At 40.9% G+C, this 21,141-nt stretch overlaps 1 protein-coding gene across 1 annotated transcript in view; it reads right to left on the reverse strand.

Moving 5' to 3' along the window:
* Positions 1-9,693: 9,693 nt before the first annotated feature.
* The window catches only part of STAT1 (signal transducer and activator of transcription 1), an 801,166-nt gene continuing 789,718 nt past the window's right edge, over positions 9,694-21,141 (reverse strand). The window contains exon 24 of the mRNA XM_075317825.1: positions 9,694-9,914. Within this exon, the coding sequence (XP_075173940.1) occupies positions 9,894-9,914 (21 nt within the window). The 3' untranslated portion in view covers positions 9,694-9,893. The remainder of the gene's footprint in view (positions 9,915-21,141) is intronic.

Here is a 21,141-nt window from a genome sequence, read left to right on the forward strand (position 1 = left end):
TGCCATGTACCGGCGAGATGCTCGGGCACATGCTCGGCTCTCCATCCCTGCATGATGGCGCTCTTTACAGAGGAACTTCCTAGTCATGTGTCCCGCCACGGATGCATGAAGCATGACCAGACAGTTCCTTGCTAATGTAACTAATTTCTATCTAAGTGGCTGTATGTAATATTGGTATTGTTATACGCTGTATTGTTATATTGGAGGCGACTCACACATCCCAGCTGGTCTATTTATATTGTTTTCTGGTGATAATCTCACTGATTGATGTGACATGGCACAGTGAATTGAATAACAGCGGTAGAGATATTCTGTAAGGTACACATGCATTAGTGATATTGGGTGTTTTGAATTACATATGATTGATTTATATATGTTGTAATAGACCGGTAAACGTATGTTATACTACCCAGTCCCACTACTCTATGTGGAAAGAAGAAAAAGGGGCGATCCGGCACAAATCCTCCTTATGTTAAAATATTCAAAGGCTTTATTTGGACATCATTAAAAACATTGTGAAGACCGAAATCCACTTAGATGGTACAGGCAAGGGTCATGATAGCTTTACGCGTTTCGGACTATTAATAAAAACAAAACAAGTCCTTAATCATGACTTATGATTAAGGACTTGTTTTGTTTTGTTTTTATTAATAGTCCGAAACGCGTAAAGCTATCATGACCCTTGCCTGTACCATCTAAGTGGATTTCGGTCTTCACAATGTTTTTAATGATGTCCAAATAAAGCCTTGAATATTTTAACATAAGGAGGATTTGTGCCGGATCGCCCCTTTTTCTTCTTTCCACGTTCTCTGTTACCGGTCAGGATAGACCGAAGGATTCCGGGCACCCGCAAGGCTGAACAGTCCGGGCAGCAGGTGAGCTGAAGAAACCCTTTTTTTTATATCTCCACTACTCTATGTGTCTACCTTATATAAAATGATTGACATAGCATACTAATTTATGTGATGCAATATGGGATAGTGAAATGAATAATAATGGTGGAGATATATACTAAGGCACACATATATCAGTGATATTGGGTGTTTTGAATTTCATATGATTAATTTATATGTTGTAATGGATTGATAAACGTATGTCACACTACCCAATATTACTGCTCTATGTGCCTATCCCATTTTTCATATAAAATTGGTGAGATTGATATACTAATTTGTTTCAGACCAGTGTGATGTGTGGTCACCTTCTATTATGTTTAGCAATTCATTTAAGATAGATATGATGATTAGATAATGTATCTGGATTCATGCGCCCCCCAGGTGGCTCTCTTGTTTCTTACAATTGAATGAATTTAATGAAAATAAAATATTTGAAATTTCATAGTAAATTTGGTGAGTTCTCACTTCTTTCTTGGTCGGGTATTTCCGGTGCCAAGCTGTGGTAGTTACACATGCAGGGATTGGCTGCCACAGCTGGTGAATTGCGGCCCCCGGAATCAGGTGATCGGAGATCACCGTTGCTATAGTAACCCGCCGGTCAGGTTACTATGGCAACGGTGGCAGCGGTGACATCACCGCTTACCAACCCGCAGCTTCTGCTCTCTCATTGAGTGATTACACAGCACAGGGGAGCAGAAGCGTTCTTCCTCCCCTGTGCTGTCTGATATAGCAGAGCTGCATGAGTTGAAGAAGAAAGAAGACAGAAGACCAGGATCGTGGAGGGTTGGGAGTGAGTAATAAAGATGGATTCTCTAAGTGTGTCTGTGTATTTATTTCTAATAAAGTATTTTTTCTCTGTGTGGTGTCTTTTTTTTTTTTTTTTTTAACCCTTTATTGGAGATTCTTAATGGCCGGCCGGGTCAAACTTGCCTGACATTAAGAATCTCTGGCTTAATACTAGCTGGTAAAACAAAGCTAGTATTAACCCCTTATTACCCAGAGTGCCATCCGGCACCAGAGCCGCAGAAGAGTTGATACAGCGCCAGAAGATCACGCTTCTATTAATGCGCCATTTTCTGGGGCGGCTGCGCACTGCAATTCACAGCGGGGGGCCCAGAAAGCTTGGGCCAACCTGCGCTGTGGATTCAAATCCCCAGCTGCCTAGTTGTACCTGGCTGGACACAAAAATGGGGCGAAACCCATGTTGTTGTTTTTTTTTTTTAAATGATTTCATGAAATAATAAAAAAAAGGGCTTCCCTATATTCTTGGTGCCCAGTGGGGTACAAATAGGCAGCTGGGGGTGGGGGCAGCCCGTGCCTGCCTGCTGTACCTGGTTAGCATACAAAAATATGGCGAATCCCACGTCATTTTTTTTTTTTTTAGTTTTTTGGCAAAAAAAAAAAAAAGGCTTCCCTGGATTTTCCATGGCCAGTGAAGGTGACACCAAGCAGTGGGGGTTAGCAGCCAGTAGCTGCTTGGATTACCCTTAGCTAGCAATACAAAAATTGCAGCGGGAGCCCACGCATTTTTTTTTTATTATTTATTTAAATAACTTAAAAAAATGGGCTTCCCTGTATTTTGATTGCCTGACACCACAGTACTGTAAAAATATATAAATCATTAAAAAAAATGATGTAGCGCTCCGCGGTATTTTTGATTCTCAGCGCAGATAAAGCAGACGGCTGGGGGCTACCACCCCCATCTGCCTGGCATTACCTTGGCTGGCAATCAAAATACATTAATTTTTTTTTTATTTAAAAAAATAATTTAAAAAAAAATGCTTGGGCTCCTGCCATATTTTGATTGCCAGTCAGGTAAAGCCAGGCAGCTGGGGATTGGCATTCTTGGCAGCCCGCAGCCGCCCCTGGAAATGGCGCATTGTTTCTTAGTACCATTTCCAGGTGCCTTACCCGGCTCATCCAGCGGCCGTGATGGCGGTGGCTCGCTGGGTAATAAAGGGGTTAATACCAGCTTTGTATTCTCAGATGGTACTAAGCCCGAAATTCATGGTGTCACGCCAAAATAGACATGGCCACCATGAATTTCTAGGTTACAGTAAAAAAAAACACAACACAGAGAACATTTTTTTATTAGAAATAAAACAAAAAAACATTTAGAGATTCTATCTTTATTATAAAAAAATCCTTAGTCTGATGTAATCCACAGGGACAGCCATGTCAGCTTCATCACTCTGTACAGAAACCGTCTATACACAGTGAGAAGCAAAGTCAACTCTGCTTCATCACTGTACACAGACAGTGTCTATACACAGTGAGAAACACAGAGCGCCATGTCAGGTCTGCTACATCACTCTGGACAGAGAGATGAAGCAGAGGCTGACAGTGAGTTGATGATTGCACTTGCGTCTCGTATTGCATCACCCCACTCTCCCGACAGGAGCGCATCAGCTGTAGAAATACATGCAGCTGACCCGCTGCCATTGGGAGATTGTGCACTGTGATGCGATGACACATCACAGCGCACCAGGACCTTTGATGACGTCATACATACGTGATCAGTCTGTAGCCAATGAGGTAATACAACATTCACATCTGACTGTTCACATGGGTATGACGTCACGGTCACGTCAGGTCCTTTTAGCCAGAGGGGGAACAGCAATGATCGGACGGACGCGGAAGCAGAAGCGCTGGGAGGCAGAATCTGCAGGATGCGTCGCGGGACCTGTAAGTATGATCATAATGTTTTTTTAATAACGTACTTTTTTTAACAAGCCCCTGGACCCGAACTGTAACACGAACTGTAACACAAACGTCCCAGAAAGCTCGTGTTCGGGGTCATGTGCACAAACACCGTGTGTTCGGTACGGACCCCGAACTTTACAGTTTGGGTTCGCCCATCCCTACTGGTAAGTATAGTGCGCTTGCTTTACTTTTTTTTGCTTTCTACCTTTTTTTTTTTTTTTTACTACCAGAGTGCTGAATCCAGGTCAATCTCGGCTCGGCCCAGCACTCGGGTACTCTTGAACCCTTGCTGGTCCTGACAGCACATAAAAAAATGCTGTAAAAACGCCACAAAAAAACACACCAAAAACGCAGATGACTCCCAGGAGACATCCTGGCAAAAGATTAGGTTTTGGTCAGGAAAAAAAATCGTCCTATGTGAACATAGCCTAAGTAAAAAAATTGTTTAAAAGAACAGAGAGTCCTCAGTGGTTGATACCTTTTAATGGCTAGCCTAAGTGGCATTTTTGCGGCAGATTTGGTGCGGATTTGCTGCTTTTTTCTACAAAATGGGTTGTATCAATGAAAGGAACGCAGCAAATCTGCAGCAAAGAATTGACATGCTCATTTTTTAAAAACCTGACCAAAAAAGCAGGTATTTGACAAAACAGTCAGGAAAAAAACCTGATGTGTTTGTGTGTGTGTGTGTGTGCGTGCACGAGATTTCAGAAATCTTAGACTTTGCTGGGACTGTAAAATGCAGCTTTTTATTAGCATAGATTTGCATAAAACCAAGGCAATTCTGCACCTAAAAAACGCAGCAAAAACATACCAAAAACGCCCTGCGTGAACATAGCCGTACATGGGTTAATATGTGTGCACAAGTTCAATGGGTTTGGGTCCCTCACCAACTTTTGTCAGATCAGGGGAAAAATCAATTTATGGTAAATATTGCATACGATCCAGCATTGGGGATAGGGTGGAACATTATTCTCCTGCTTCACGGGTCCATTCATTTGGGAATTGCTTCATTGAACACCGTTCCCTACCCCCTTCAATTATTGTATACAAGATATTATACAGCTGATATGAACCTTGGCTGAAAGATGTTATAATTATAAGTTTTCCAGGATCTCTCTCATTTGGGGTAGCACCTCTATACGTCAGATGTCCAAGGTGGAAGTCATGTAACTAATTGTTTTCCCACAAGCAGGATAAGGGAGATATTTACATTTCACAGGATACATTAGAGATTGAGTCAGTGGAAAATATGGGGAATTAAGGTACAGTCACACTTAGCGACGCTCCAGCGATCTCACCAGCGATCTGACCTGGCAGGGATCGCTGGAGCGTCGCTACATGTTCGCTGGTGAGCTGTCAATCAGGCAGATCTCCACAGCAATCAGAGATCAGCCACCAGCGACTCATGTAACGACGCTGTGCTTGGTAACCATAGTACACATCGGGTTAGTAAGAAAAGCGCTTTGCTTATAGTTACCCGATGTGTACCTTGGCTACGTGTGCAGGGGTCAGGGAACCGGCTTCTAGAAGCTGCGGACGCTGGTAACCAAGGTAAATATCGGGTAACCGAGCAAAGCGCTTTGCTTGGTTACCCGATGTGTACCTTGGTTACCAGCGTCCGCAGAAGCCGGCTCCTTGCTCCCTGCACATTCAAATCGTTGCTCTCTCACTGTCAAACACAGCGATGTGTGCTTCACAGCGGGAGAGCAACGACCAAAAAATGGTCCAGGACATTCAGCAACGACCGGCGACCTCACAGCAGGGGCCAGGTCGTTGCTGGATGTCACACACAGCGACATCGCTAGCAAGATCGCTGTTGCGTCACAAAAAACGTGACTCAGCAGCGATGTCGCTAGCGATGTCGCTTAGTGAGACGTGGCCTTTAGACATGACAACATATATAAATTACCATGGCCTATCTTTATTACATATACTGTATATATTTCAACATTCTAAGATTCTCCTTAGTCAGGAAGTTTAAGGGATAAGCATAATTCTAACAAACATAATTGCACTTCTCTATTACTTCTTGTATATTACTTTAGCAACCCCGAATCTCAGTTTATTATATATCATATTATAACTTTGAGTTTCCATGTGCTAATTGGGCGTACAATTTCATGTGAGCTCTGGTAGAGTGAGTGTTGCCACTGCTGGAACTGCAGCGGCACTGGAGGTGAGTATAAGTGTTTTTATTTTTAAAGGGGGCAAACATGGCTAATGAGAAGGGAATGTCCAAGTAGCAGACAGCCCTTTTAACTATATACCGTGTTTTTCCTAAAATAAGCCGTCCCCCAAAAATAAGCCCTAATAGGGGTTCAAAAATGAAGTGTCAGTGCAGCTAAAAAAGTTAAAGATGCTACGGGACACTTTATTATAGAAAGCAGGCACCCGCAATCACACTCACCAGACGCTAGGCGGGACCTGCAGCGATCTCACCCCCGCACACATCACATCACATCACACACACAATCACCCTTCAGATCGCTCACACACACTCACCACATGCAGCGATACCGATCCTGAGAAGCCATGCGGTGGAGCGCATGGACCTGGGACACGTGACTTCCTCCCATCTCTGCGGCCAGGGTAGATGCTAGAATGTACGGGCTCCTAACAGGTATAACTTAACGGATGCACTCTGTACCGCTGGATGGACTGTGTGTGTGTGTGTGTGTATGTGTGTGTGTATGTGTGCGAGTGTCTGTGTTATCAGTATGTGGGTGTGTCCGTCCAGCAGCTGGAGGCCGCGGGCAGCATACTTACTGGCAGCGGCTGCCGGAGATCACAGGGAGGACTTCGGAGTTACTCAGCCGTCTGGGGTCTGGTAAGTACGAGTCTCCTGGAAAGGGGGGTAAATTTACCCTTAACCGTGTTTCTCCAAGAATAAGACCTCCTCCAAAAATAAAGCCCTAGCGCTTTTTTGGGGGGGCAAAAAAAAAGAAAAAGCAGAGTCTTATTTTTGGAAAAACACGGTGTGTGTATATGTATATACCGTATTTTTCGCTTTATAAGACGCACTTTTGTTCCCCCAAATTTTGGGGGAAAGTAGGGGGTGCGTCTTGTAAACCGAATATACGGGGGGGATTGTACATATATATATATACTGCAGGGTCCGCTCTGGAGCGCTGCTGGGGGCAGGTGACAGCTGCGGGCGGCAGCGTTAGATCTCCTGCTCCCGCTCATATAATATGCACAGTCGCTGTCCATCAGCAGCGTGGTGCTGAAACTGCATCACGCTGAGGGGCTGGGGCAGCGGGGCATATTATATCTGCCTGCGCCCTCCTTTGATCGCACATGATCCCCCTGTGTTAGATATGGCTCCTGTGCTGCTGCCCATAGTAAAATAAAAAAGCTTTACTTACCTCCAGCGCTGATCTCTCGGTCTCCTGCTGCTGCTGTCTGTGATAAGGCACGCAGAGATGATATCACTCTGCCGTGCCGATCACATGACTGTCAGCAAGAACCAGGAAGTGGAGGAGGGAGGACTTGGAGCTCAACTGCGAGGAGGGAGACACAGGGATTACAGCGCTGAGAAGGTAAGGAAAGTGTTTTATTTTACTTTGGGCAGCAGCATGGGGGCTATATCTAACACAGGGGAGATGTACCATCTATAGTGGCCATGGGCAGCACACATGGGGGGCATATCTAACACAGGGGAGATGTGCCATCTATAGTGGCCATGGGCAGCACACATGGGGGGCATATCTAACACAGGGAGATGTGCCATCTATAGTGGCCATGGGCAGCACACATGGGGGGCATATCTAACACAGGGGAGATGTGCCATCTATAGTGGCCATGGGCAGCACACATGGGGGGCATATCTAACACAGGGGAGATGTGCCATCTATAGTGGCCATGGGCAGCACACATGGGGGCCATATGTAACACAGGGGAGGTGTGCCATCTATAGTGGCCATGGGCAGCACACATGGGGGCCATATATAACACAGGGGAGATGTGCCATCTATAGGGGCCATGGGCAGCACAGGGGGCGTGTCCCAGCACAAGGGGGGTATATTCAATATAAGGGGGCCATATCCAGATTAAGGGGGGCTAATTTTAGTATGGGGGGGCTATGAGGGACATATACCCTATATGATTTGTTAGATGGACACTGGCATTATAAGATGGACCCCATTTAACATTAAAAAAAAAAATTCTCTTTTCCTTCACCAAATTTGGGGGTGCGTCTTATAATCAGGTGCGTCTTATAAAGCGAAAAATACGGTGTGTGTAAAATACGGTGTGTGTGTATATATATATATATATATATATAATATATATATATACAGCCATATGAAAATGTTTGGGCACCCCTATTAACCATTTTTCTTTATAACAATTTGGGTTTTTGCAACAGCTATTTCACTTTCATATGTCTAATAACTGATGGACTCCATATTATTTCTAGATTGAAATGAGGTTTATTGTACTAACAGAAAATGTGCAATCCGCATTTAAACAAAATTTGACCGGTGCAAAAGTAGGGGCACCCTTATCAATTTCTTGATTTGAACACTCCTAACTACTTTTTACTGACTTACTAAAGCACTAAATTAGCTTTGTAACCTCATTGAGCTTTGAACTTCATAGGCAGGTGTATCCAATCATGAGAAAAGGAATTTAAGGTGGCCACTTGCAAGTTGTTCTCCTATTTGAATCTCCTATGAAGAGTGGCATCATGGGCTCCTCAAAACAACTCTCAATTGATCTGAAAACAAAGATTATTCAACATAGTTGTTCAGGGGAAGGATACAAAAAGTTGTCTCAGAGATTTAAACTGTCACTTTCCACTGTAGTAAGGAAATGGAAGAACACAGTACAGTTCTTGTTAAGCTCAGAAGTGGCAGGCCAAGAAAAATATCAGAAAGGCAGAGAAGAAGAATGGTGAGAACAGTCAAGGACAATCCACAGATCACCTCCAAAAACCTGCAGCATCATCTTGCTGCAGATGGTGTCAATGTGCATCGGTCAACAATACAGCGCAGGTTGCACAAGGAGAAGCTGTATGGGAGAGTGATGCGAAAGAAGTCATTTCTGCAAGAACGCCACAAACAGAGTCGTCTGAGGTATGCAAAAGCACATTTGGACAAGCCAGTTACATTTTGGAAGAAGGTCCTGTGGACTGATGAAACAAAGATTGAGTTGTTTGGTCATACAAAAAGGCGTTATGCATGGAGGCAAAAAAACACGGCATTCCAAGAAAAGCACTTGCTACCCACAGTAAAATTTTGTGGAGGTTCCATCATGCTTTGGGGCTGTGTGGCCAATGCTGGCACCGGGAATCTTGTTAAAGTTGAGGGTCGCATGGATTCAACTCAGTATCAGCAGATTCTTGACAATGTGCAAGAATCAGTGACGAAGTTGAAGTTACGCAGGGGATGGATATTTCAGCAAGACAATGATCCAAAACACCGCTCCAAATCTACTCAGGCATTCATGCAGAGGAACAATTACAATGTTCTGGAATGGCCATCCCAGTCCCCAGACCTGAATATCATTGAACATCTGTGGGATGATTTGAAGCGTGCTGTCCATGATCGGCGACCATCAAACTTAACTGAACTGGAATTGTTTTGTAAACAGGAATGGTCAAATATACCTTCATCCAGGATCCAGGAACTCATTAAAAGCTACAGGAAGCAACTAGAGGCTGTTAGTTTTGCAAAAGGAGGATCTACAAAATATTAATGTCACTTTAATGTTGAGGTGCCCATACTTTTGCACCGGCCAAATTTTGTTTGAATGCGGATTGCACATTTTCTGTTAGTACAATAAACCTCATTTCAATCTAGAAATATTACTGAGTCCATCAGTTATTAGATATATGAAAAAGAAATAGCCGTTGCAAAAACCCAAATTGTTATAAAGAAAAAAGGTTAACATTAATAGGGGTGCCCAAACTTTTTCATATGACATATATATATATATATATATATATAATATTACTACATTTAATCATGGACAACAGCTGAACATGGTAAGAAATTGAAAGTTCTTTTTTTTCCACATCAAATAATAAATTAGAATTCTAATTTTCATTTTCAAATATTGGCTCATTCGTAATAAATTACAAGTCAAGGAGGTGCAACAAAGTTATTTATTTTTAATTGACAAATCACAATGACTAGATGTAAGTTATGAACGAATACTACTTATCTAATATTTGTAGCACATTGTTAACACATATCAAAGAATATTGGTAAAAAGCATATTAATCATTTTAGTATTTTATGTAAATGATTACTCTTGCAAAGCTTTCTTTTTTCAAGATGATATTGATGCTGTTTAGCTGCTGTAGGTATGCATCTGTAAAAACAAACAAAAGCAGATTATTTTGCCTGCTTAACACCTTCATGGTTGGGTCATTTGTATTTTTTGAGTATTTTTTTCTCACGTTGTTCGAAGAGCCATCAATTTTTTGTTTCTCTAGAAATATATGAGGTCTGGATATTTGTGGGATAACATGTAGTTTTATATGACACTATTTATTTTACCATATAATATAAAACAAATATTGATTCTGCCATGTTTTATTTGGTTTTCTTTCGATGATACTCATTGAGCAGTAAAAGGGACCACAAAAAAAATGATTCTCTAATTTCTCTAATGTCAGTATGATTGTAGTGATGCCAAACGTATAATTTTTAATTTAGCAGTGAAAAAATATTTAACTTGGTAAAAAAAAAAAAAAAGGGTTTGTGACGCATCTTTTGAGACCTGTAGCTTTTATTTTCCAGATGAAGGAGCTATTTGAAGGCTTGCATTTTTTTGCATGACGAGCTGACATTTTTAGTGATATCGTTTTTTTGAATACATGTTGACTTTTGAGCTCTTTTCACTGCAATTTTTTAAGAAGATGCGGCAATCAACAAAGCAATTTTGGAGTTTCAATTTTTTTTTTCTCCTTATGCTGTTACCATTTGGTTACAAGTAATTCATTTTATATTTTAATAGATTGAACTTTTACAGACATATTGATACCAAATATACAATAGTTGTAGAAAAAGGCATGGATCTCACATCCAAAAATCATACACTAATTTAATTCCGCTATGCAAAAATTTGCAAAACTGAACATGAGGGTTGTAGTTTAACATTCTCATTAGACTGTATAAAGCCCACTGCAACGTCATGATGAACCTGTCACTGATTGCCTAGGCTAAAAGGTGTAGTGCCATGCGCCTACCACTGAAGCAACAGCGCACCTGCCAGGAGAAGAGACCCGATGCCCCACAGCACACATGCTGCAAGGCAAAGCCCCCATGGCTCCAGGTGAAACTCCCCAAAAGCATACCATCACTGTAGCCATGACTGTCACACAGGGATAACAAATATGCTTATTGTTTTTCAATTTATTATTAATGGAAGGAAAAGGATGTAATTTTAATTTTTTATTAATTTTTTTCATGTTCTGAAAAACTTAATTATTTTTATTTTTTAGTCCTCTTTGGGGACTTGCACCTGCAATCTTCTGATTGCTTATATTCTATATTACTAAATGTTCTCCTATGAAGTTCAGCAACAGGCTGTGCTTCACAGAAGGGGACAACTATGGGAGCATGCAGCTGCCACAACAACCGATTAGCCCCCAAAATCAAGCAACAAAAGGCGAACAATGGAAGCCAGTGCACACATACACACTTGTGGTCTTGTTTGAAATGCTGTTGATAGTTGGTGAATGTGTTTCAATGGTTAAACTGCACTAATAAGAACTAATTATGGTAGCAGCAGTTACAGGCTAATGCTGGCTATGTAAAAAAGCCGGAATCTGCCTTGTGTGGGGCGGGCTTAGCTTCTGAGTCTGTTCCATACTTCTTCTGAGTACTGGAGAGGAGAAACAGGGTTAATGTTGAGCTGCTGGCGATGAAAATACGGTTATTATTAAACTTCTTTTATTTCATAGGTCTACTGTACGTGTTTCTCCTCTCCAGTACTGAAGTTTAATGCACGTGGGGCTGTGGCAGCTGTCATTTCCTTAAGCCTTCATAGGGGTTGTAACTATCACAACCCTAATAGGTGAGTGGAATATCGTGCACTTTATTAACCAGGTGAGACCCTATTTGCGCTCTTTTGTCCTCAGCTGCATACTTCCCCTGCAAACACATTCTGAAAAATTGATGTATTATGGTCTCAAAGGGTTAGAGTTTAACTGTTTCTAAAGGTGTGCATGTGCAAACTTTCTATTGAGCCCATACACTGCTAAATGCTTCTGCATAGTGTTTTGAATAATAACAATAACATAATAACATGGGGTGGGTCTCATGCATTTCTGAAGGACTACTATGATTTGAAAAGTACAATTACTCTTTAAAGGGAATCTGTTGGCAGGTTTTTTCTATTTAATTTGACAGTAGCACAACAGAGGACGAGACCCTGATTCCAGGGATGTGCCTGAGGAAGAGGATGTTTCTATCCTTGAAACACATAGCAAATTAATAAAGGAAAAAAAAAAAAAGAAAGAAAAACCCAACAGCGCCTATTGATTGCTCCTGATTATTTTTATCCATTGACCCCGTGCAACTTCCAGACACAATAGCCACTCTACAAATGCCAGCCACTGTTCCCTATCATTACAATTGCCGCCCACCACTCACACAGCCCCAAGGAACTGCCAGCCCCCTTAGGCTATGTGCGCACTGGAAAAGTGATTTTTCTCAAGAAAATTTCTTGAGAAACTTCTGGGAGTTGAAGATTACCCCACTTGCGGTAAAAAAAACGCACCAAAACCGCGGGAAAAATGCATGAGTTTTTGCCACGGTTTTTCCGCAGGTTGGTCCCTGTGTTTTTTTTTATTAACCTACAATTTGGCCACCAACCATAACAAGCCAGTTCAGATACCAGTATGACCAGGTAGTAACACAGTGGCAGAATTTAAACCTAAAAATACTACCCAGAAAGAAACACAAACAAATACATAGAAAGATATAAACTTTATTGTTTAAAAATACTGTTTAAAAAATGTAATTAAAAGGTAGTACAGCAGAAGAAAAGTATGAAAACGTGTCACACAATAGACACCATTAAATAATCACAGAAACAATCTGTCAGTTCATAATAGTAATCCTGATAACCATATGCTAAATGGAAATATAGCCTCACCATTCACACCCTGACGCGTTTCGCCATGGCTTTCTCCAAGGGCGCATAGAGCATAGTGATCTGTATGGGGTTTTTATAATGCTGATATACCAGTCAATTAAACCAAAAAGTAAATAGGATTAAAAAGATTAACCAATAAACATGCGTTAGATAAGTATTGAGGTCTTATCATTGGTGATTTCAAAAGATGCAAACCGTATTAGCATAAGTAATGAACTCACCACAGGTGAACTTTGCAATGAGCTGAATTACAGCCTTCAGAAGACCAGAAGCCGGAAATGAAAAATGACAGTGCAGGGGAAAGAAACATCCCTGTATGTGAAAAAGGTTCCGTTCCAAAGGAAGTGACAAAGGAAAAAGGTGTACAAACTGAATGAACATATTGCGCATGTGTGTAGTAACTAAATATAGAGTCCCCGCTTCCATCATTAAGGTTCCGTAAAACCGGAAATGATGAAAGGGAGGACGTTCACCAAGAGGACGTCATGTGGAACGCAAATGCGCTCCACCGAACGGAAGTGACAGATAAGAGTACAGGTGGAACGCAATAGCGTTCCACATATACGGAAATATAGTGTAAATGTGAAGGGAAAGACATTTCCGGCTTTTTGGACTATGAAATCTTAACAACAATTTAATATTAAGAAAAATTGTTGTACAGGGCGCAAAAGTATGTAGATACAGAGATATTCAATATGTTTAGACAAGACCAAACTTTATCAAAGAAAATGTGTGACTATGCGCCTACTATGTACATAGAAAAAAACAAACACCTGTAAACAGAGGATCATAGGACTACCATAAACCAGTATATTGTAAACCAATATTATATAGTGTTCAATGATAAGCATCAATATAAATATAAATAGTGAAACCAAGCAAAGAAAAATACAATAATGTAAAATACAAAGGTGAAAAAGTGAATAAAAGTGCGCAGTGCGACGTGCAAGTGATGAAAACACTCAATATTAATTGATTTATAAATCATTATTATAATAAATAGGTGAGCTAGTCCCATATCAGTTGTTCCAAGACCAATATTTGCATGTAGGTTCATAAACCCCCCCCCCAAAAGACCGAAATCTAAAAACAATGAGAAAAAAAGGAATAAAATTAGTGGGCATAAAAATTATGAACACAAAATTTACATAAATATTACACAAACAGAGCAAAGATCATAACGTTATTTATAAGAAAGGCGAGAAACTGATGTTTTCATTCAACCCATTTGGTACTAAAGTATTTAGCGTAAAAATCCAACGGGATTCTTTTTGTGCAAGAAATTTCTTCCACTTTCCCCCCCTCTGACTCACCAGAACTTTGTCAATCGCACGAATCTTCGGATGGGACGAATGAGCATGTAAAACCGAATTGACGGCAGTTTCTTTTCTGAATAAATCAGAATGTATAGTCCCATCCAAGTCAATATGAAACTTGACATCCAGAAAGTCAATGACATTGGTTCCCACACGGTATGTAAGCTTGAGATTGATGTCATTCTGATTGGCAGCCAGCATGAAGGACTCAAGTTCCTCCCGGCTGCCCTGCCAAACAAAAATGACATCATCTATATACCTTGACCACATGTGGACTTTCTCAGATAGGGGCAATGGATCTGTAATAAAGATGCTCCTCTCCCACAGCCCCAGGAACAAGTTGGCATATGAGGGGGCACAAGCTGCCCCCATTGCTGTTCCCTGGAGCTGTAGGTAGAGAACATCTCTGAAAAAAAAGAAATTGTGATGTAATATAAACTCAAGGAGTTCCATAATCAAATCTGCCAAACGCCTGTCAAGATTAGAAGAATCAAGAAAAAATCTCACCGCCAGTAGACCATCTTTATGGCGAATTGAAGTGTATAGTTGTTCTACATCAGCTGTGATGAGTAGCATATCCTTATCAAGATGCAAATCCTCCATCCTTCTCAGAATGTCCTTTGTATCCCTGAGAAAAGAAGGTAAAGTCTCAACCAGTGGTTGTAGATAATGGTCCACAAATTTGCAAATGACTTCACAGATGTTTCCATTGCCCGAAACAATTGGTCGCCCTGGGGGTGCCAATGAGTTCTTATGTATTTTGGGCAAAAAATATATAGTCGAGACAGTAGGATCATCAATATACAGGGATTCTGCTTCCTTAGTAGACAGAATGCCATCTTCAACCCCTCTGGTGAGAATCTTTTTCAAAATGGACTGAAATTCAGTCAAGGGATTGTACAATAAACGTCTGTAACATTGGGGGTCACGTAGTTGGCGCATGGCTTCTTTTTCATAGAGGGCACGTGGCCAAATGACCACGTTACCCCCTTTATCAGATGGCTTGATCACTAGATCATCCATTTTAGATAAATCCTGCAATGCTTCTCTTTCAGCTTTAGTACAGTTGTCATGCAAAACAGTTGGTGAAACAGTTTTCAAATCCTTAGTCACAAGACGTACAAAAAGTTCTACAGTAGGACATGCAGTAAGTGAAGGGAATTTCTTGGATTTGGTGATGAGCGAAAAAGGCACCTTACCTCCATTCTGATCATCTTGCTCCCTTAATAATTCTTCAAGGATTTGAATGGCTTCCCTCTCCCGGGATGTTGGAAAAATGGAACACAATTCCTCATCATGAAAAAACTTTTTAAATAATAACTTTCTCGCAAAAAGATTCAAATCCGTGACAGCTGAAAAACAATCAAATTTTGAAGGACAGAAAGATAATCCCTTGCTCAAAACACTAATGTGTGCATCAGATAGGGAAACATTAGAAAGATTAATTACCTTCAATGAGGTGGATCGCTCCTGTTCCTCATCCGGAATTAACTTCCTTTTATTATTCTTCTTTTTCCATGATTCGTTCTTTTTAAAATAACTCCGTTGTTCATTTCTTCCAGACTGTCTGTCCATAGTGGAAAGATCACTAGTGGATGAAGCTGCTGATGAGATGGAAGGGTTTCTAGAGTGTCTCTCCATCCTACTAAATTTCCACTTATAGACCCGTCCGGTCTGATCATCCAGAAGATCCCTCTGGAGCTTTTTATTCTTAACTTCACTAATCTGTTTTTCCCATGTTTTAGATTTTTCATCAATGTCATTATTAAGATAAGTAATATCCTCCTTAGTCCAGGTGTTGCTGACTTGACACTGAATTCCTTCCAACTCCACATCCAGAGAGTCCAATTGTACTTTGTCATAATCGATAATGGCTTGCATGAAGCTCCTAGAGCAAAGATTACAGATATCCTCCCATCGTTTTGAAAATTCCAATTCTTCCTTACCGAAAGATGGATAGATTTGCACACGAAGTCCTCTCGGAATGAGATTTCTTGCCAAATACTGTTCTAGTGTTTTTTTATTCCACCATAGTTTCATACGACGATGTATGAGATCACTCATTTGTTTAATAATATATATTTTTTTTTTTCTCATTGTTTTTAGATTTCGGTCTTTTGGGGGGGGGGTTTATGAACCTACATGCAAATATTGGTCTTGGAACAACTGATATGGGACTAGCTCACCTATTTATTATAATAATGATTTATAAATTAATTAATATTGAGTGTTTTCATCACTTGCACGTCGCACTGCGCACTTTTATTCACTTTTTCACCTTTGTATTTTACATTATTGTATTTTTCTTTGCTTGGTTTCACTATTTATATTTATATTGATGCTTATCATTGAACACTATATAATATTGGTTTACAATATACTGGTTTATGGTAGTCCTATGATCCTCTGTTTACAGGTGTTTGTTTTTTTCTATGTACATAGTAGGCGCATAGTCACACATTTTCTTTGATAAAGTTTGGTCTTGTCTAAACATATTGAATATCTCTGTATCTACATACTTTTGCGCCCTGTACAACAATTTTTCTTAATATTAAATTGTTGTTAAGATTTCATAGTCCAAAAAGCCGGAAATGTCTTTCCCTTCACATTTACACTATATTTCCGTATATGTGGAATGCTATTGCGTTCCACCTGTACTCTTATCTGTCACTTCCGTTCGGTGGAGCGCATTTGCGTTCCACATGACGTCCTCTTGGTGAACGTCCTCCCTTTCATCATTTCCGGTTTTACGGAACCTTAATGATGGAAGTGGGGACTCTATATTTAGTTACTACACACATGCGCAATATGTTCATTCAGTTTGTGCACCTTTTTCCTTTGTCACTTCCTTTGGAACTGAACCTTTTTCACATACAGGGATGTTTCTTTCCCCTGCACTGTCATTTTTCATTTCCGGCTTCTGGTCTTCTGAACACTGTAATTCAGCTCATTGCAAAGTTCACCTGTGGTGAGTTCATTACTTATGCTAATATGGTTTGCATCTTTTGAAATCACCAATGATAAGACCTCAATACTTAGGGGTGCTTCACACACAGCGAGCTCACTGCCGAGATCGCTGCTGAGTCACGCTTTTTGTGACGCAGCAGTGACCTCATTAGCGATCTCGCTGTGTGTGACACTGAGCAGCGATCTGGCCCCTGCTGCGAGATCGCTGCTCGTTACACACAGCCCTGGTTCGTTTTCTTCAAAGGCGCTCTCCCACTGTGACACACAGATCGCTGTGTGTGACAGCGAGAGAGCGACAAATGAAGCGAGCAGGGAGCAGGAGCCGGCGTCTGACAGCTGAGGTAAGCTTGTAACCAAGATAAACATCGGGTAACCAAGGTGGTTACCCGATATTTACCTTAGTTACCAGCCTCTGCAGCTCTCACGCTGCCTGTGCTGCCGGCTCCGGCTCTCTGCACATGTAGCTGCTGTACACATCGGGTTAATTAACCCGATGTGTACAGCAGCTAGGAGAGCAAGGAGCCAGCGCTCAGTGTGCGCGGCTCCCTGATCCCTGCACACACAGCTAAGCGGTGTGCGCTGGTAACTAATGTAAACATCGGGTAACCATACCCGATGTTTACCTTAGTTACCAGTCTCCGCAGCTTCCAGACGGCGGCTCCGTGCAAGCGCAGCGTCGCTTGCACGTCGCTGCTGGCTGGGGGCTGTTCACTGGTCGCTGGTGAGATCTGCCTGTTTGACAGCTCACCAGCGACCATGTAGCGATGCAGCAGCGATCCTGACCAGTTCAGATCCCTGGTCGGATCGCTGCTGCATCGCTAAGTGTGAAGGTACCCTTATCTAAGGCATGTTTATTGGTTAATCTTTTTAATCCTATTTACTTTTTGGTTTAATTGACTGGTATATCAGCATTATAAAAACCCCATACAGATCACTATGCTCTATGTGCCCTTGGAGAAAGCCACGGGGAAACGCGTCAGGGTGTGAATGGTGAGGCTATATTTCCATTTAGCACTGTGTATGACATTTTTCTAGCAGACATGTTTTTTTTATGTCATTGTTTCTTGATTTCTTTGGGCTCTATTTTAAGCCCTCTTTCATGTTATTTAGTCACTTTGAACATCCCTGCCTAACTAATACCATCCAGTCACAGTTGCTAAACACATTTAATAACCTGTGTCCTCTCTTGTGTAATACTCTTCATTAGGGTATATGATTTGTTGTTACGAATTAATGTTATATGGTTATCAGGATTACTATTATGAACTGACAGATTGTTTCTGTGATTATTTAATGGTGTCTATTGTGTGACACTTTTTCATACTTTTCTTCTGCTGTACTACCTTTTAATTACATTTTTTAAACAGTATTTTTAAACAATAAAGTTTATATCTTTCTATGTATTTGTTTGTGTTTCTTTCTGGGTAGTATTTTTAGGTTTAAATTCTGCCACTGTGTTACTACCTGGTCATACTGGTATTTGAACTGGCTTGTTATGGTTGGTGGCCAAATTGTAGGTTAATAGTTTATACCTTTTTTAGGTTTTTTCCATCTATCAAAATGGATTTCAGAGCCAGAGAAAAAGATTGGCTTCTTAAAGCTGATTCCCTTTTCAGCTTGGATGTACAGCAGAAAGAGGATACAGGTACTACAGATAAGAAAAATATTATTAAACAAATGAGTGATCTCATACATCGTCGTATGAAACTATGGTGGAATAAAAAAACACTAGAACAGTATTTGGCAAGAAATCTCATTCCAAGAGGACTTCGTGTGCAAATCTATCCATCTTTCGGTAAGGAAGAATTGGAATTTTCAAAACGATGGGAGGATATCTGTAATCTTTGCTCTAGGAGCTTCATGCAAGCCATTATCGATTATGACAAAGTACAATTGGACTCTCTGGATGTGGAGTTGGAAGGCATTCAGTGTCAAGTCAGCAACACCTGGACTAAGGAGGATATTACTTATCTTAATAATGACATTGATGAAAAATCTAAAACATGGGAAAAACAGATTAGTGAAGTTAAGAATAAAAAGCTCCAGAGGGATCTTCTGGATGATCAGACCGGACGGGTCTATAAGTGGAAATTTAGTAGGATGGAGAGATACTCTAGAAACCCTGCCATCTCATCAGCAGCTTCATCCACTAGTGATCTTTCCACTATGGACAGACAGTCTGGAAGAAATGAACAACGGAGTTATTTTAAAAAGAACGAATCATGGAAAAAGAAGAATAATAAAAGGAAGTTAATTCCGGATGAGGAACAGGAGCGATCCACCTCATTGAAGGTAATTAATCTTTCTAATGTTTCCCTATCTGATGCACACATTAGTGTTTTGAGCAAGGGATTATCTTTCTGTCCCGCTTCAAAATTTGATTGTTTTTCAGCTGTCACGGATTTGAATCTTTTTGCGAGAAAGTTATTATTTAAAAAGTTTTTTCATGATAAGGAATTGCGTTCCATTTTTCCAACATCCCGGGAGAGGGAAGCCATTCAAATCCTTGAAGAATTATTAAGGGAGCAAGATGATCAGAATGGAGGTAAGGTGCCTTGTTCGCTCATCACCAAATCCAAGAAATTCCCTTCATTTACTGTATGTCCTACTGTAGAACTTTTTGTACGTCTTGTGACTAAGGATTTGAAAACTGTTTCACCAACTGTTTTGCATGACAACTGTACTAAAGCTGAAAGAGAAGCATTGCAGGATTTATCTAAAATGGATGATCTAGTGATCAAGCCATCTGATAAAGGGGGTAACGTGGTCATTTGGCCACATGCCCTCTATGAAAAAGAAGCCATGCGCCAACTACGTGACCCCCAATGTTACAGACGTTTATTGTACAATCCCTTGACTGAATTTCAGTCCATTTTGAAAAAGATTCTCACCAGAGGGGTTGAAGATGGCATTCTGTCTACTAAGGAAGCAGAATCCCTGTATATTGATGATCCTACTGTCTCGACTATATATTTTTTGCCCAAAATACATAAGAACTCATTGGCACCCCCAGGGCGACCAATTGTTTCGGGCAATGGAAACATCTGTGAAGTCATTTGCAAATTTGTGGACCATTATCTACAACCACTGGTTGAGACTTTACCTTCTTTTCTCAGGGATACAAAGGACATTCTGAGGAGGATGGAGGATTTGCATCTTGATAAGGATATGCTACTCATCACAGCTGATGTAGAACAACTATACACTTCAATTCGCCATAAAGATGGTCTACTGGCGGTGAGATTTTTTCTTGATTCTTCTAATCTTGACAGGCGTTTGGCAGATTTGATTATGGAACTCCTTGAGTTTATATTACATCACAATTTCTTTTTTTTCATAGATGTTCTCTACCTACAGCTCCAGGGAACAGCAATGGGGGCAGCTTGTGCCCCCTCATATGCCAACTTGTTCCTGGGCCTGTGGGAGAGGAGCATCTTTATTACAGATCCATTGCCCCTATCTGAGAAAGTCCACATGTGGTCAAGGTATATAGATGATGTCATTTTTGTTTGGCAGGGCAGCCGGGAGGAACTTGAGTCCTTCATGCTGGCTGCCAATCAGAATGACATCAATCTCAAGCTTACATACCGTGTGGGAACCAATGTCATTGACTTTCTGGATGTCAAGTTTCATATTGACTTGGATGGGACTATACATTCTGATTTATTCAGAAAAGAAACTGCCGTCAATTCGGTTTTACATGCTCATTCGTCCCATCCAAGACATGTGATCAGAAATATTCCAAAGGGACAGTTTCTGAGGATAAAGCGAATTTGTTCCAACGATGCATTTTTTGAAACCCAGGCTCAGGAGCAGAAAAGAAGATTTTTATCCCGAGGTTACCATCCAAGAGATGTAAATCGTGGCTATCATGCTGCTAAGAATACTGAACGACGGACACTTCTGAAGGATCCAGGGAGAGTGAAACCTCATGATGATGTCAATCGGTTCATCACTACCTTTAATTCACACTCTGAAGAGGTACGTACCATTTTAAAAAAATATTGGGATATTCTTTTGACTGACAATGTTCTTAGTCAATATTTACCATCTAATCCCAATATTACTTTTCGGAGGTCAGGTAGTTTGAGGGATATGTTGGTACACAGTCACCACAGGGGGCAGCAGGGAAAAACATTCTTGGATTTATC

The sequence above is a fragment of the Anomaloglossus baeobatrachus genome, chromosome 7 (assembly GCF_048569485.1).
Source record: "Anomaloglossus baeobatrachus isolate aAnoBae1 chromosome 7, aAnoBae1.hap1, whole genome shotgun sequence".
NCBI lineage: Eukaryota > Metazoa > Chordata > Amphibia > Anura > Aromobatidae > Anomaloglossus > Anomaloglossus baeobatrachus.